This window comes from Microcebus murinus, chromosome 4, assembly GCF_040939455.1.
Source record: "Microcebus murinus isolate Inina chromosome 4, M.murinus_Inina_mat1.0, whole genome shotgun sequence".
Lineage (NCBI taxonomy): Eukaryota > Metazoa > Chordata > Mammalia > Primates > Cheirogaleidae > Microcebus > Microcebus murinus.
Genome location: NC_134107.1, coordinates 18600803 through 18619536, shown reverse-complemented (window position 1 = coordinate 18619536; position 18734 = coordinate 18600803). Strand labels below are relative to the sequence as shown.

The window sequence follows — 18734 nt, the reverse complement described above, 5'->3', positions numbered from 1 at the left end:
ACATCAGCATTCATTATTTTGAGATATTTAGATATAAACCATTCTCATTGGAATTAGGGGATATCGCATTTTGCTTTTAATTTGCATTTCCCAGATAATTAGAGATGTTGAGTATTTTTTCATATGTATTTTGGCCACTAGTCTATTTTCTTTTGAAAAGTTTCTGTTCATGCCTTTGCCCACGTTTTATTGGAGTTGTTTGATATTTTGTTGCTGATTTGCTTGAGTTCTTTGTAGATTCTGGTTACTGGCCTTTCATCAGATATACAGTGTGCAAACGTTTTCTCTCATTCCTTAGGTTGTCTATTTGCTCTATTGATTGTTGCCTTGGCTGTGCAGAAAATTTTTAATTTAATCAGGTCCCTTCTATTTATTTTTGTTGTTGCTGTGATTGTTTTTAGGGTCTTCTTCATAAATTCTTTGCCTAGGCTGATGACTAGGCTGGGAATTTCCAGTATTTTCTTCTAGAATTCTTATAATTTCATATCTTACATTTAAGTCTGTTATCCATTGTGAGTTGACTTTTATCAGTGGTGAGAGGTGAATGTAATGTTTCAGTCTTCTACATGTGGCTACCCAATTTTCCTACCACCATTTATTGAATAGGGTTTCTTTTCCCCAGTCCATATTTTCCTCTGATTTGTCAAAGATCAAATGGCAATATGAGGATGATTTTATATCTGGGTTCTCTGTTCTGATCATTTGGTCATGTCTCTGTTCTTGTGCCAATACCATGCTTTTTGGTTACTATAGCTTTGTAGTATAGCTTGAAATCTGGTAAAGTGATGCCTTCCCATTTGTTATTTTTGCTTAAGGTTATCTTAGCTTCTTGGACTCTTTTCTTTTTCCATATAAAGTGCAGGATATTTTTTTTCTAGATCTGTAAAAATGACATTGGTATTTTAATGAGGATTGCAAATGACTTTGGATAGTATAGACATTTTAACAATGTTGATTCTGCTAATCCATGAGCATGATGTACTTTTCCATTTGTTTACATCCTCTGTAATTTCCTTCCTCAGTATTTCATTGTTCTCCCTGTAGAAGTAGTTCACCTGCTTGGTTAAATATATTACTATATGAAACTGTCTTAGTGGATGTATAAGAAAGAAGGAAAAAAAAGAGAGAAATATAAGATAAAAAAATTAAAATAATTAAAAAATATATTACTATATATTTTATTTTCTTTGATGCTATTAAGAAAGATACTGAGTCTTTGATTGTATTATCAGCTTGAATGTTGCTAGTGTATAGGAATGCTAATGATTTGTGTACATTGATTTTGTAACCTGATACTTTGCTGAATTTATTATCAATTCCAGGATTCTCTTGGCAGAAGATTTGGGGTTTTCTAGATATAAGATCAAATCGTCAGCAAAGAGCAATAGTTTGACCTCTTCTTTCTCCATTTGGATATCTTCAATTTCCTTCCCTTCCTTGAGTGCTCTGGCTAGGACTTCCAGCACTATGTTGAATAGAATGGCGACAGTGGATAACTTCATCTTATTCCAGTTCTACGTGGGAATGCTCTCAATTTCCCCCATTCAGTATGATGTTGGTTATGGGTTTGACATATATGGCTTTTACAATTTTTAGGCATATTCCATATATGCCTATTTTGTTAAAAGTTCTTATCATAGAGAAACCTGGCACATTAACAATCTTATAAGCAAGGATGAAGAACAATTATTTTCTATAAAAACTCTTTAATGGTGACATTTAATAATTTAAAGTTTCTCACTTTAAATCCACATCTATGTACTCTGTGGGAGAACCACTTCACACATAAGCCTAAAGTTTCCATCCTAATATGCTTCACTTTGGGCTATGTTATGTTTCCATATCAACATTATACTGTTTCTGTAACAAAATTATTTTCCTTGTCTGTATCTTGATCATCTTTTACATATCAGGAGAATACTTCTCCAACTTTGGTCCTTGGCATTTTTCCTTAGCAATGAGGTGACATTCCTTCCTAAGTCTTTTATCCACTTATATTTGGACATTATAGATATTTCTAAATCATTTTCTTCCACTCTCTGGGGCAAAGCACCCCCAAACTCCACTGCCAACTATGTAGAATTGGGCACTCATTGTCAAAAAAATGATTTTGTGTTTTCTGACTCTGAACAACATGTCTCTACCTCTCTCACTTATTACAGGAATAACACTCATCAGATAACAGGTGCCACTGGGAACCTTGTGACAGATTGTCTGATACCCCAAGTTTTGGCTAATATGACTGTAATACATTCTTTATAGGGAAAGGATAACTAAATGCAATATATATATATTAATATTATGTGTGTGTGTGTATATATATGTATACATATGCATAGATATGTAGGCATTCATCTGGCAGTGGATATATCTTGGCTATTTTGAATAATGCTACAATAAACATAGGTTGAAGGGAAGATATCTCTTTATGATTCTGATTTATTTCCTTTGTGTATATACTCAGAAGTGAGTTTGCTGTATTTTATGGCAGTTCTATTTTTAATTTTTTAAAGAAAATTCATATTGCTATTCATAATGGCTATACCAATTTACATTCCTGCCAACAATTATACAGGCATTCTTTTTTCTCAACATCCTTTCCAAGACTAGTTATAGTTTGTCCTTCTTTGCAATAGCCATTCAACAGGCATGAGATCATCTCTCATCGCGGTTTAGATTTGCATTTCCCTGATGATTGGTAAAGTTGAGAACTTTTTCATATACTTATTGGCCATTTTCATTTCTTGCTTTGAGAAATGTCTCTTCAGAACCTTTCCCATTTTAATCAGATTATTATTAATAATATTATTTTGCTATTGAATGTTTGAGTTTCTTAAATATTTTGGATATTAAGCCCTTATGAGATACATAGTTTGGAAATATTTTCCTTCATTTCATATGTTGCCTTTTCACTCTGTTAATGGTTTCCTTTGCTGTGAAGAAGCTTTTTGGTTTGACGCACTCTTGTTGTTATTTTTTTTTAATAACAACATTTATTTGCTTTTGTTGCACATTATAAATGGATGTCAAAGCTTGCTAAAATCTTTTTTCTGTTTCTATTAAGATGATCCTGTGGTTTTTTCCTTTCCTCTTGTTAATTTTTTCTGTCATATTGATTGCTTTATATATGTTGAACTAACCTTGAATCCAGGGATAAATTGCAGTTGGTCATTGCATATGATCATTTTAATATGCTGGTGAATTTGGTATGCTAGTATTTCAATGAGAATTTTTGCATTTATGTTCATATAAGACACTGACTTGCAGTTTCCTTGTAGTATCTCTGTCTGGTTTTTATATCAGGATAATTCTGGCCTCATAGAATGAGTTTGAAAATATTTCCACATTTTCTATTTTTTGTAAGAGTTTAATAAGGATTAGTATAAATTCCCCTTTGAAAATTTGGTAGAATTCACCATAAAGCCATATGGTCTTGGGTTTTTATTTTTTGGGAGATTTTTTATTACTGTTCAAATTCTGCATTTGTTAGTGACCTGTTCATGCTTTATTTTTGTTTTATTTCTAAATATTAAGGGGGTACAAATGTTTTTGTTACACAGATGAATTGAATAATGCTAAAGTCTGGGTTTACTGTGTTTGTCACCAGAGTAGTGTATATTGTACCTGACAGGTAGGTTTGTACCCCTACCATCTTCCTTCCCACTTTCTTAGTTTCCAGTGTCCTTTACACCACCATAAGACTACGCATACCCATCATTTAGCTTCCATGTATTACTGAAAATGTGTCTTATTTGTTTTTCCATTTCCAGGATACTTCACTTAGGATGATATTCTTCAATTCCATCCAAGTTACTTCAAAAGACATTATTTCATTCTTTCTTAAGGATGAGTAGTACTCCATGGTGTGTGTGTGTGTGTGTGTATGTGTGTGTGTGTGTGTGTGTGTGTGTGTGTGTGTTTATCTACTCATCAATTGTTGGGCACTTAGGTTGGCTCCATATTTTTGCAATTGTGGATTGTGCTTCAAAAATGTTTGGGTGCAGGAGTCTTTTTTATATAATTTCTTATTTTCCTTTGGATATATACCCAGTAGTAGGATTGCTGGATCAAATGGTAAGTCTACTTTTAGTTCTTTGACAAATCTCCTTACTGTTTTCCATAAAGGTTGTACTAACTTACAGTCCCACCAACAGTGTATAAGCATTCCTTTTGGCCTCTTGATTCTGTTTTATCAACTTATACTTTTCCAACAGTTTATCCATCTCTTCTTAGTTATCCAGTTTGTTGGCACATAGCTGTTCATAGTAGTTACTAATGATTCTTTTTATTGCTGAGACATCTTGTTTGATGGTTTCTCTTTTATTTCTAATATTATTTATTTGAATCCTCAAGTCACCAAAGTGGCATTTCAGATGACTCTGAAACACAGCACTTTTCTGTAACATATTATTTTAATATGATGACTTTATAATTTTTAAAATAAAATTTCAATCTTTATTTTATATTTTTCTGTTGTTTACAAGCATTTTGTTTCCCAAGCAAATACACATCATGTTCCAATATCCTCACCCAGTCTGTACCTCTTTTCATTTCTCTGCTTCTCTTACCAGTATATTAATAAGTCTGGCATCCTCTAAAAATTCACAGCTAATAAATTACATTTTGTTAATTTATTTACAACACATGATCATACAAATTCAGGTTTGGGTTTGCGGCCTAATTCCGAAACTCAGTATTTTTGACACAGATTTTCATCAGGTTCCTCTTCTGCTTGTAAAACCTCAGAATTCCTTGATTAATATTCATCACCTCATGCCTTAGGAAAAGTTACGAGGAAAATAATTTTATTAAATGACTTATACATCCCAAGTTTCTCCTATCTCAAGGCTCTGAGATAGTTAAAGGATATGTGCAGTGTTTTATAGTACTATTAAAATAAAAAATATTAAAGATAGTCTTAAAGATATTACATTCCAATATTCCAGGCAAAATAACAAATTACATCTAAGTTTAGAAATAAATTATCATATTTCTATTTTCTGATGCCACAAATTCTATTGGACACACACAATCTATATATTTCCAACAAAGTATTAAGTTATTGAGTATTCCTCTCCTACAGATTACATATTCTCACAACTCAACTACTTTGTATCTGATTTTTCATCTAGACATCTGACCATTTAGATATTACCTTCTTGACATAGTAGTGTTTATCTCTGTACTTTGAATTAAACTATATTTTGTTTTATTTCACTTATGTGAATTTAAATGGGATTATTACTTTTTTAATCTGCCATCATTTGTCTAATTATTACTTACAGAACGTTTGATTTCTCATTTTTAATAGACCAATGAAAATCACATTGTGCATGCAAGTTTACATTTAATAAACTAAATAAAACATTATTTTTACATACTAAAAACAAACCATTTCTATGTATGTTCTGCCTTAATGGAGGACTATATCTATTAACACTATCTATTTTCTTTTGGTTTGTTTATTTGTATACATGTGATTTTCGAAATTTGATTGTTTCATTCTTTCCAAATTATTTGTTTATTTTTCAACTTTGTGACATTCACAGTTTTCTTATCTAGTCTCTACTTGGCCTCACCTAATCACTAATGAAGATATTGACCAAACACAGCATAATGACATACACTTTAAATTCTCTTCATCAATTTTAATAAATAAATTATTCAAAAGCCGTTGAATAAGACACCACATTGATTGATATCTGTATATTTCAAGAATGCGCTAACCTTAAACATCTAAGTGAAAAAAAAAGGCTAGGGAAATCAAAAAACTCAGAAAGCAACAGAGATAGCAACATAACAAAGAGACTGAAATATTACATTCATATGAGAGGGTTTAATAAAAACTGTCAGGTTTTAAAGAAGGAAAAGAATGAGAAAGTTTCATTCATTATTATAATTAGCAATTTATGAATAATTTTGCATGTTAAATTTACTTTGGGTCAAAAAAGTAAACATATTGGAAACATTTTTCACTTAAGTGCATTGAACAGTAGGCCAAAATATAATTATCAAACATTGTATTAGTAATATGATGAATTAGGTAAATAAGTTGACATAAGAAACACATATTTAATGAATTAAAAATTAAGCAATATCACTAACTGATAAGAGATCCTAAAATTATAAATATCAATACTTTGTAAATGAGTTTAATTATGTATAAGAAAGCTAAATTAGAGAGCAGGGTACATGGCTGGAAATATGTCTAAAACCCCACATTCCAGAATGATTGAAATTCATATTGAAACATTATTACTATTTCTAAGTTTTACATCAAAAGAAATATAATATTAGCATTTACTTGCACAATATTTTGGTCTCATATACAATTCCATTAAAATATACTGGGACAGAGAAACTGAAGAGAACCAGGGAACCCTCATCCAGCTGGTGCAGAAGAATAGAGGTGAGGTACCCAGTGAAAGGCAAACCATCTCTGAAAGTAGCCTGGTAAGGCCTCCAGGTCCAGGCAAGGTCCACAGGTGCCTAGACACCATCACAGCATTCAAGAACATCTGTCTGGCCGAGGTTAGCTGCATGGACCACTGGGGGAAATCAGATGGTTGAGCTGGATGACCTCTTTGCGACAGGCCACAGTGTCTGCTATGTCCACATCCCATATGATACGAACAGCTCCACTTTTATCAGGTGCAACTTCAGTGATAAGGCCAAGCATAAGAGTCATGGAGTCAATTTCCCTCCAGAAAGATATGGCTATTCCCTTGGCAAACCATGTTCCCACAGTTTCATTCAGAGTTCTACCCAGCCAACTCCTTGTCTACTTCCACATTATTAATGCTTAGCTTTAACATGAAAACTATTTTTAACTGATCCTAAATGACAACTGAGAGAAGACTTTTCTGAGCAGGAATTCTAAGATCCTATTTTATAGAATACATACCAGATTCATTCACTTGACATTCAGCTATCACCTAGGAACTATAATCTGATTAAAATCTTTGCAGTACCTGAGTGTGTGTGCATGTGTCATGTGTGTGTATGTCAGCCTAGGGGACAGAAAGGGAGATCACAGTTGAAAAATTTTGAGGAAAATGAAAGAATGAAAGGAGAGTTGTAATTGATGTATATCAATCACAAAATTTTCTTGATAGCACACTTTTACTCAAACTCACACTTTTTTAACATATGTATGTGTGCATATGTGTATGAAGAGTAGGGAAACAAAAGATTCAGAGTTTGATCTATGACCATACCACCCTGAACATGCCCAATTTGATCTCGGAAGCTAAGCAAGTCTGGTTAGTACTTGCATGGGAGATTTGGAGTTTGAAGTTTCTACTAAAGCTATAGTCCTAAAATTTGATTTAAAAATCCCACTAATAAATAATTCAACAAGTAAAAAGAGAAATACATTTTAAATTGAATATATTTCTGTTGTACATGATATTTAACATACACTTAAAATCATAAATGGTGAAAAACAGTACATTAGAAAAAAGTGAATGGATAATAAAATTATTCTATACATCTAATTTCATGTGACATTGGTGTCTAAACAATCTGTTTCTATTTATAGAAAAAATTTAATTATAAATATTAATTCTACTTATTTTTCTGGACCCTTGAATTATTATTAAGAAGGTGCCATGATACTGTATCAGCTAGACAATTTACTTTATCCTTAATTAGATATGGATACGTGAATATTGACAGAAGTGTTTACTGAGAAAACATGCTGTTAAAAAAAATTTAGGATTGAACTAGTCTTTGAATGCAAATTAAATACTCTATTTAGCTCATATTTTTCAGCAACCAATTACAAAAAGGAAGGGATCCTTTTTCTGGTAATTACATTCCATAAAGCCTTCTTTACTTCCTTATTCCTGAGGCTGTAGATCAGAGGATTCAACATGGGGATCACCACCGTGTAGAACACAGAAGCCACTTTGTCCTGATTCAGGGAGTAGCTGGAACTAGGTCTCAGGTAAGAATAGATGGCAGTGGCATAGAACAGAATTATGGCTGTCAGGTGAGAGGCACATGTGGAGAGAGCTCTGTGCCTCCCCTCCCCTGAGTGTGTACGGAAGATGGAGAAGAGAATGTAGGAGTAGGAGGTGAGGATGACCAGCAGAGCCCCGACCATATTCACACCAGCAAAAGTTGAAAAGATACTTTCTTTCAGGTGTGTGTCAGAACATGAGAGCTTAAAAAGTGGGGGACTGTCACAGAAGAAGTGATGGATGACATTGGAGCTACAGAATGGCAAGTGGCTTACAAAACTTGTGTTGACCATGGAGTTCAGCAACCCTGCCACAAAAGCCCCAGCTACCATTTTAAGGCAGACTGTCCTGGACATGACTAAGGAGTAAAGTAGAGGGTTACATATGGCCACATAACGGTCATAGGCCATTAACCCAAAGAGGATGCATTCGGTTGTGGCCAGGGCGATAAAGAAGTACATCTGCAGGAAGCAGCCAGCAAAGGAGATGGTTTTCTTCTCTGATAGCAGATCTACCAGCATCTTTGGGGTGATGGTGGATGAATAGCAAATGTCCACAAAGGACAAGTTAGCCAGGAAGAAATACATGGGTGTGTGAAGTCGGGAATCGATCCTGATTAAAAGGATCATCCCAGCATTCCCCAGAACTGTAAGTGTGTAAATCACAAGAAAAAATAAAAAGAGGATAATCTGTAGCTCCAGTGTGTCTGCTAATCCCACTAGGATAAACTCAGTTAGCATGGTATAATTATTTCTGGTCATCTGTTAAAAATATATTTTTTGTAATCTTTGTGTTCGCTGTAAATGTTTCCTCTCCCAAAGTTTACATAAAAAGAAGAGATGTTAATGAAAGCAATCACATGTAGGAAAGAGTAAACAAAAATTAACATAATATGAATCATTAACAGAATATAAAATTAACATAATATGGCATATGGTAACTGATATGAGAGAGACATTCAAGGACAAATTGATAAGCATTTGAATTTAATAAACATTTGTCTGCATTGAATCTGGGTTATAGGCCTCTCAAATCACTGGTCTAGGTCCACATACAACACTTCCCATTCTGCAAGTGGACATTTATTGTATTATTCTTTCTATGCCAACTCACATCCAGAGTGCGAAAGATAGAAATATTATGCCGAAATCTCTTCCATTCTCTGAGCAGTTATGTGAGTTTAAGTCAAGTATACTTTTTTTTTCTTTCTCTCAATAATACTCCATACATTCTTCAAGTTAAAAATTCATACATTGTCCCCTGAATAAAACTGTTGTCTAAACCTAAGCTGCAAATACAGTGCCTATTTCAAATCAACAATACTTTGACATCTATCATATCATTAAAATGGATTTTGTAATGCTTTAAAAGTGAACAATGCAGATTATTATAATTATAAGGTACACAATGAAATTAATTCCAAGAAGCAGCAGAGTACACATCTACCTCACTGAATGACTTCAACAAATCTTTATATCTTCCTCCTCAGATCATGTCTTACCTAAGTAGCCTAATATTTTCTTTTTCATCAGAGGTTCTCAGTTGTTACTTAAAGAGAAGAAAAAAAATTCATCTCTGAAAATGCAGTAGAAAGATGAATTACCTGCTGGTAAAATTTTAAGACACCTTCTGAGTAAATATATGTTGCTGCAATTTTATTTTGTTTTCCTTCAAAAGATTAAGTAACCATGGGGAGTAGATTATAGATATTAATTGCAGAGTCAATTCTCTAAAGGCAGGAGCTCCCATCTCAAAATAATATTAAATACGATGCATGCAGTATCAGACATTACGAGGGGATTACATCATAAATTGGTTTGTGATCTCTGGAAAACAAATAATTTTTAATGGACTATTTACAATTACTCTATGTATTTTTAGCTTATTCTAAGTGGATATATAGCACACTACCAAATTATTATTCTTCCTCTTTGTCATTGTGTGTGTGTGTTTTTGCATGTATATGATTGGAGACATAGAGAGCTTCCTCCTGACAGTGATGGCCTAGAACTGTACCATGACCATTTGTAATCCTCTTCAATAAACAAAATAACAACAAAAACAAAAATAAAAAAAACAAACAAATGAAAAACAAAATTGGAGTACTAACATTTCCCACTTTCAATAAAAACTCTATTGAAAGTGGTATGGAAATATCTCAAAGAACTAAAAATAGAACTACTATTTGATTCAGCAATCCCATTACTGGGTATTTACCTAAAGGAAAAGGAGACATTCTATTAAAAAGATATCTACATTTGAATGTTTATAGCAGCACAACTCACAGTTGCAAAGATGTGGAAACAACCCAAGTGTCCATTGATACATGAGTGGATTAATGAAATGTGGTATATGTATACCATGGAGTACTGCTCGGCCATAAAAAAAGTGGTAAACTACCTCTTGTATTATTCTGGATGGAACTGGAGCCCATTATTCTAAGTCAAGTATCACAAGAGTGGAAAAACAAACATCACATGTACTCACCATTAAATTGGTACTAATCGATCAACATTTATTTGCACATATGGAAGTAACATTCATCAGATATTGGCAGGTGGGAGGGGCAAGGAAGGAATGGATAAAGTCACATTTAATGTGTGCCATCCATGCTGGCTGGGAGATGGGCACACTTGTACTCTGACTCAGGTGATGCAAAGGCAATTGATGTAACCAAAGCATTTGGACCCCTGTAATATTCTGAACTTAAAAAAAAAAAAAAATCAATACAAAAATAATCAACATAATAGAAAGGAAGTCTTCAAGAAATAAAAAAAAAAGATATACAAAACTAATGTGTAACAACTAACACTGTGGCATAGACATTTTTTTTCCAGTCTATAAATACTTTAAATGTATAGGAACTGAACTCCTCAATCAAAAGACATAGAGCATGGAAGGATAATAAAGTACAACCCAAATGTATGCTGTCTACAAGAAACTTACTTTAGATTTAAGGACACACTGAGGATAAAAGTAAAGGAATACAAAAAGATATTCCATGCAAATTATAACTAACAGACAACAGGGTTGGCCATATTTATATCAGACAAAATAGGTTTAAATAATAAACTGTCAAAAGAGATTAAAAAGACATTTTTTTAGTGAACTAAGAGCCAGTAAACAAGAATTTTATGACTTCAATGTGTTATTTCCAACTCTTCAATATCTTGGATTGAGTTTCATAGGTGGCTGCTTTTCACCCATAGATAATATTAATGTTTGACATTAATTTACTATTTGAAAATAAAAGAAGAGTTGATTTCATGTGAGATAAAAATATAAAATAACTTATTCAGAAAAATTAAGATTTCTAAGAATATTAGAGAAGAACAAAAATTAATGTATGGGGATTGTGATAAATAATACCAAAAATTTTTTAAGTCATGTTTTTTAATCATAACACAATGCATTTCAGTAAGAATTTTCTTAATGCCACCATAACATCTTTGTTTCTCAGACAATATATCATGGGATTAAAAATTGGTGTCACAATGGTATAAAATAGAGAAAGGACTTTGTCCAATCCTGCCAAATGACTGGACTTTGGTCTCAAATATGTAATGATTCCTGATCCAAAAAATAAAGCCACAACCATAAGGTGGGAAGAACAGGTAGAGAAGGCTTTGGCTCGCCCAGTTGCTGATGGCAGCTTTAAGATGGATAAGATTATTTTCACGTAAGATCCAAGTATCAACATAAAAGGAATAGTGATAACTAGAACAGTAATCACATAAGTCAACATCTCAATCAGAAAAGTGTCCCCACAGGCTAGCATAAGTATTGGAGGTATGTCACAGAAAAAGTGATTCAACTGGTTAGGTCCACAGAAGGGTAGAGAGAAGATCTGGTAGGTGAACCCTATGTGTACTGGAACTCCACTGATCCAACAGCCAGCTGCCAGTTGGATACACAGCCTCTTGTTCATGATGAGAGGGTAGAGTAATGGGTTGCAAATGGCAACGTACCTATCATAAGCCATTGTTGTCAAAATAAAGCATTCAGTGGCTCCGAAGACCAGAAAAAAATACGTTTGAGTAGCACAAGCCAAAAGGGAAATATTTCTTTTTTGTCTACAAAGATCTGTTAATAATCTGGGAACAGTGACTGACACATAACATATTTCCAAGGAAGAAAAATTCCCAAGGAAAAAATACATGGGGGTCTGGAGGCAAGGATCAACCTTGGTTAATATGATAATGAGGCTATTTCCTATCACAATAATCACATAGATTATCAAAAATGCCCCAAAAAGAAATCCTTGCAGGTTAGGAACATCAGAAAATCCAAGTAAGATGAATTCCATTAAAGTAGTGTGATTTTCCTGTGGGGAACTTTTCCCCATGGATTCCATTTATGAATAAAATGATTTTGAGGTTTAGAAGTCACTTCAATCTTCTGGGCTCAGCTGCAAAACAGGACATATTGAATAGATTATTTCAAATCAATGACACAGTATAGAAGCCCAGTTTTGTTTGTTTGCATGTTTTATACTTTTGCAAATATATTTTCAAATCTAAAATCCTAAAATTCCAGGATGTAAATAGTAAAAGTAATTCCAAACTCTATTTTTTCTGCTCATAAGAAAGACTATGGATATGTGAATTAAAAACCACAGCAAAACAGATAGCAATAAGCTAAGAGCAAAACATGTCAGGTAGCCTATTCTCAGGATAAGAGTTGCTTTAGTTTAAAACTAAAGTGAGAAATGTTTCTACTTCCTTATCAATTTGGTCTCCATTTGCTTTTTATTTGTATTTTATCTGCCTAGTACCTTCTAATTTATAATCTGTTTATATCCACATTTGGTTTGATGGTTTCCCTGTGAGCTACATCTCAGACAATATAAAAGGAAGGTGTCCTGCCATGCCCACGGAAGATCATCTTGGGTCTCAGTACTCACTATCTAGGATAGAAACTTAGATCACTGATTAGAAAAGTATGAAATATTGTCTTTCCTTCATTATATAAATGAAGGCATTTCATTTATAATATATAATAAGGCATATAATAAGGCATACAATTTTTTTTAGAAATAATACATCATAGAAAGTAATATGTTCCCTTGAAGTTTGAAATATGAAATAAAGTAAAATGTTTTGTTACACTGTATCATAAACTCTATCATGCCCCTGCCCCAAAATCTTAACAACTTTATTTATATTCTGAATTTTAGCCTTTTAGGAGTCATTAGTTTATGACTTTACAGGGATAAATAGAGAAAGAAAAGGGAAAACAAAATGTGCAAGAAAATTTGATCACGGGGTCACACTTGGCACCAGACAAAATGTAAACTCTTTATTTGTGTACCTTTTTTCTACCTCTAAATATGAGTTTCTGAACATATTTTAGATCATATATACACACATATATATAGTGTATATAATGTATACTTATGTTCTAAATATTTTTTTTTCCCTTAGTGGTTATCAGGAACCACAGTACTAAATGCAGTGGAGGCTGAAGCTAATCAGCTCCTTCAAGAATTAAACTCTTTTAAACCAAAGATGTTCAATCTCTCCTCTACTCTGCTGGATCCCACCTATAACTTTTCATGATCTCCATCCAGCCTTTGTTCCCTACATTAATGCTAAACTGTAACCTCCCTCACCGATTGTCACATACTCCAAAATCTATGTGGTCACAAGTTTTACATTCTCTCTTCCATTCTCCAGACTCTAAATTCGTATTCATCTGAAGAAAACAACTTTTTATCATCCATATATATATTCATATTTTCTCCATCAGTTGTACCTTTGGAAAATCAACTGGAGCAAAAATTAAATTTTCACCCATCCAGATATGTTTGAATGTTTATATAAGGTAGTAAATCAATATATATTTTGCAGTTTATTATGGACCATGTTGTGTGTGAAATACTAAGGAATTGACAATAACAAAAACATACGGTCTCAGTCAGCTTCTGTCTTAACAGAGCTATGGACTAGTGTTGAAGTCAGGCCACTGTATTATATTACTTTGAAATATGTCAGAGTGTACAGAGAGAGAATTATTAATAAAAACTGTCATGGGAGCACCAGACAATAGATTAGGGAAGTGACAGCTAATCTGGGACTTTGTCAAATTTTAGGGTATTACTGAATCACTTTGTTATTTTTACTTTTAAGAAAAGAGAATACAGTACTTTCCAGGAAAAATAATAGCCTTCATACTGTCATTCAGTTTTGTATTCTAATAACTAGTGATTTACTTACGTGAGTGAGTAGTTTATAAATATTTCCCAGTAGATAATTTCATAAATCTTTATTGATCATTCATGGAAGTGAGATCCTTCCCCATTTATCTCAGCAATCACATTCCATTTCGCTAGAATCAAGTACCCTCTGACTTGACAGGGACATTGACATGGCTTGACATAGAGTGACTTACAAAGGAAATTCGATATATTAGGGTAATATGTCCTTATTGAAATCACCAAAGCTTGATTATCCTTGTTTTAAAACATTCACAGTAATAATACTATGTAACTCAGCAAGTTGTTTTGGAGAATAAGTATACCATATGTTACTGCTTGACTTACAACAGGCATTTGTAATTTAATTAGGCATTGTTATTATGATCATTATCATACTTACTGTATATATCATTATTATTTTAACTTATATTTTTTTTGTTTCCCTTGAGCCTTGCTCACCTTTTATCCTGCCTTGGAGTAGACTTTTCTCAATATAGGAGAAGAGCGAATGTACAGGCAGAGTTGTGTTTTTTGTTTGTTTGTTTTTTGTTTTGAGACAAGTCTCACTCTTTTGCCCATGCTAGATTGCTGTGGCATCAGCCTAGCTCACGGCAACCTCAAATTTTGGGCTCAGACGATCCTCCTGCCTCAGCCTCCAAAGTAGCTGGGACTACAGGCATGTACCACCATGCCCAGCCAATTTTTTCTATATATTTTTAGTTGGCCAATTAATTTCTTTCTATTTTTAGTAGAGATAAGGTCTCGCTCTTGCTCAGGCTGGTTTCGAATTCCAGATCTTGAGCGATCGTCCTGCCTCAGCCTCCAAGAGTAGGTGTGAGCTATGGCGCCCTGCCCTCTAAGGCAGTGTTTTGACAGAAATACTGAGCTGAAAATTACCAATCTATGCTGAGTGGAAACAAACTAGCAGCAATACTAAGGGAAAAAAACATTCTAGTTAACTAGACTTTTTTTTCTCATTTATATTAGTCTGTATAGTTGTACATTGAGTTTCTAAAAATATTAAGTAGACTGTGTTCTATAAATATAAGCAAATTCAAATTTAGAAGTCTAACTCGGATCCTACTTAATATATGAAAGCATTCTCATAAATAACCTTCTTTAATCATTTTCTTTTCTGAACTTGATCTATTCCCTCTATCAACAATTAGTGTTACTTTGACATTTCTAACATGGAAACTTTAGTTGCTCCAATGTCTTTACTGAAAAGAGTTTCTGTTCCATGAGGGAAGCATCTGTCTTTATCAGTTTTTCTACTTTAGCAGACATTAGCACAGCAGTAAAGGAAAATAGACAGATCTAATTAATCAAACTATTTTTAAAATTGTTGACATTATTTGAACATTTATTATGTTAATGACACTTTACCTGTACTATCTCTTTTTTAAAGCAGTTACTGTTATAATTCACATTTTACATAAAGTTCCAGAGACACAGAGAAATTAACTCATTTCCCCAAAGTTAAAAGCTAGCATGTCATCCAGCTGAATCCAAACTCAGGAGTATAATGCCACAATGAGCAGGGTAAAATAAATAACACTTACCTTTTTTTATATATATTGTGGATAAATCACTATATGTTGTTTCTTTTATAGAGAATATGGTTTTATGCAGTGTGAATTTTTCATTTAAATTATTCGAGTAAAAAAATCCAGCCATTTTTATTTGCCCTTGAAATGCATGCTTTACTTTTAAATCAGTCAGTGCACCTTAGGTAGGAAATAGCCCCTTATTCATTTTAAGGGCTTCATTCTTTTCTTCATGTGATGCTGCATTTCTAAGCTCAGTAATCTGTTTATCAAGTGGTAACTTAGAAAATAACCAAAGCTATCTCTGATTGGATTAGTGTTATATTTCTCTCTGTATGGAATATGGTCTGAGGGCATCGGCCTCCTGGCCAATCCTCCTTACCTTTCTCCCTGTCCTCTCCACCCCTGGAGAGTAGAGCAATTCCCCTGTTGGTAAAGACTGTACAATGCATTCATAGTTTTTAAATTGGCTTGCATCTACTTATGAAATCTGAGGACACTAAATTTGAACCGATTAAAATATCATTTTTTTTCATCTCCCAAAATACAACTTGGAAATCACCCAAAGTTCATTCATCATCTAGCTTGTTTATGTGTTAGTGACCTCTGTTCATGCCATGGGGAGGACTTATCCTAATTTATAAGTACTTTCATAAGGGGGGGAATATTAAACCTGAGTTTGGAAAAGAGGATATGATGCAGTTAGTCTCAGAGTTTTCTATATTGAGAAAGTGAAGATAGGAAAATGGCAATATGAGGAATTTTAAACTATTAAGAGAGAGAAGGTAGAGCAAATTTCTATTGTTGCTATGAATCTTTGGCAAAATTGTATAAAATAATTAATTCATGCATTTAGCTTTTCTCTATTTATATATTGAAACATTCAATAAATATCTAACTATATAAGATGTGCTATACTCTTCAGAAGGCAGAAGAGCTCTTTGTACCTGTAGATTGATCACAATGTCTGACTTTCAAACTCCTGTTCTCTTTTTAGACTTAGCTGGTGTATCACCCCATGAAAAGTGACCCATTATTCCTGCAGGCAACATCAAATATGTCTAATGCAATTCTCCCCTATCCCTCCAATACAACTTCTATTTTAACCCTTAATATATGATGCTTTAATTTTATTTCATAATTCAACTTTCTCTCTTTGGCATGAATTCATTGGACATTCATCTTGTTTGCTAGTGTACATCTGGCACCCAATGTTAAGCCAGGCACATAGAACACTGGGTTTTTTCAATAAATTACACCTAAATCAGTTAGTCTCCCTAAATCATTAATTATATGTGTGTGCATCACGTTTTCTTCCATCGCTAGCAGTGAGTAAAATGTCCTCAAAAAATTGTACGAAATAAGAACACAATATACTTCAGTGTGGACAACAGTGGAAGCAGGAAGACCAGTGAAGAGGTCATCACAATGATGTATGTGGAAGAGGATGGTGGCCAAAATAATGGCCACCAATATATATTGTGAGAAGTGTTGAAGGATTTACATAGAGATTTTGCCCATTTTCCTCTGTTTGATTCTCAATTTTACTATGTATAAAAGCAGCCACTTAGAAAAATTGACATACTTGTCATTGTGCATCTCTTTCTACCCATCTTACCTAGTCAGTCACCAAAGTATGCTAACTCTACTTTCTAAATATTAATGAATTCTATTCATTTCTCTCCATTTTTATGGAAACTTCCTTAGTGCACATGCTTGCAATCTTTTTGAGGGGGAATACCTTTTAAAAATTATCCTCTATTTTCAGTGCTATTCCACTGTTAGCAATCTTCTCTACATTACTTCAGAGGTAATAATTATTTATTACGAAAATGGAATCATGTCGTGTTATCCCTAATCTTTTCACTAGCTCTCTTTGGTCGCCATGATTATATTGTGCTTTATGTGCTTTTTTTAAAAGAAAATATCCTTAATGCCTGGAATCTATTTCCAATGCCTCTTGCTGCTTGAATGGCCATTTGACTATTTCATTTGACAATGAAATAAGACAAAGATCAATGTGTGAAGGTGTTACCTCATTTGTGTGAGAGGGCATCTCCTTCTAGAACTCAACTTCTCCCCATTTCAGCTGGCCGGGCCCAGCAATCGCCAGGGCAATCAAAGAAGTCACCAGTGAAAAATGTTAAAGCTTCTTGTCTCTAAATAATTGTTCGTGGTAGAGCCTCAAGCTAAACCTAGGATTTCTTTCCTAGATCATTCTTTTGTAAAACTCTCAGATCTTAGAATCATAGGTCTTGCCTATTCTACGTCTATATGGAGAGTAAATGTCTATTCAAGTAAGGGCAAAACACCAACCCTCCCATGATTGAAGTAGTCCAATGTCATCAACCTGCAGTAGGTAGCTGGCTGATTACTCCAGGTGGTGGTGCCATGTCAGGGTCTCAGTGTTGGTCTCTCCTGCTGGCACACTGAGCACTCAGTAGTGGCCATAGCCAGGTCAGCCTTGGTGAGTAGAAGTCCATGATTCTGAGACCACACATAACTTCTGTCCCTGCCACCATGGCCACTTTGCTCATGAGCCCATTGTGGGTGCCTGTGGAAAGATGCTGACTAGTATCCATAGAATGGGTCATTCTATCCACTTGATTAATAAAATCCTCTTCTGCTGGACTCATCTTTTGCTGGGCATTCACATGGGGCACAAATATCTCCATGCCCTTTGGCATATCTGAGAGGTCTATCCATATAACTCTTCCCCAAATTTCTTTGTAACCAATTTTTCAATAATATTCTTTCCAACTTCCTGACAATCTAGCCAAGACAGCCCATAATCAATATATAAACCCATGTCTGGCCATTTCTCCTTCCAATGAACTTGCACAGCCAGGATTACTGTTTGAAGTTCTGCTCACTGGGAAGGTTACCTTTCCCTGTTCTTCAGGGATGTTCCAGGAAGAGGCTGCAGTGCTGCAGCTATACACTTTGAGGTGGCACCCACATATCATGCAGAACTATTTGTAAACCACTCCCTAGACTTGTATCCTCTGTCAGCTGATCGTAGGGTAT

The 18734-nt window shown here is 34.0% G+C and overlaps 2 protein-coding genes across 2 annotated transcripts; both read right to left on the bottom strand.

Moving 5' to 3' along the window:
• Window positions 1–7780: 7780 nt before the first annotated feature.
• Window positions 7781–8725, bottom strand: LOC105861297 (olfactory receptor 5F1). The gene has a single exon (XM_012746686.2). The coding sequence runs from the start codon at window positions 8723–8725 to the stop codon at window positions 7781–7783; it is 945 nt and encodes a 314-aa protein (XP_012602140.1).
• Window positions 8726–11361: 2636 nt separating this feature from the next.
• Window positions 11362–12309, bottom strand: LOC105861276 (olfactory receptor 10AG1-like). The gene has a single exon (XM_012746667.2). The coding sequence runs from the start codon at window positions 12307–12309 to the stop codon at window positions 11362–11364; it is 948 nt and encodes a 315-aa protein (XP_012602121.1).
• Window positions 12310–18734: the final 6425 nt, after the last annotated feature.

Coding starts and splice junctions, on each gene's coding strand:
- LOC105861297 (XM_012746686.2), bottom strand. CDS start 8,725: ATGACCAGAAATAATTATACCATGCTAACTGAGTTTATCCTAGTGGGA.
- LOC105861276 (XM_012746667.2), bottom strand. CDS start 12,309: ATGGGGAAAAGTTCCCCACAGGAAAATCACACTACTTTAATGGAATTC.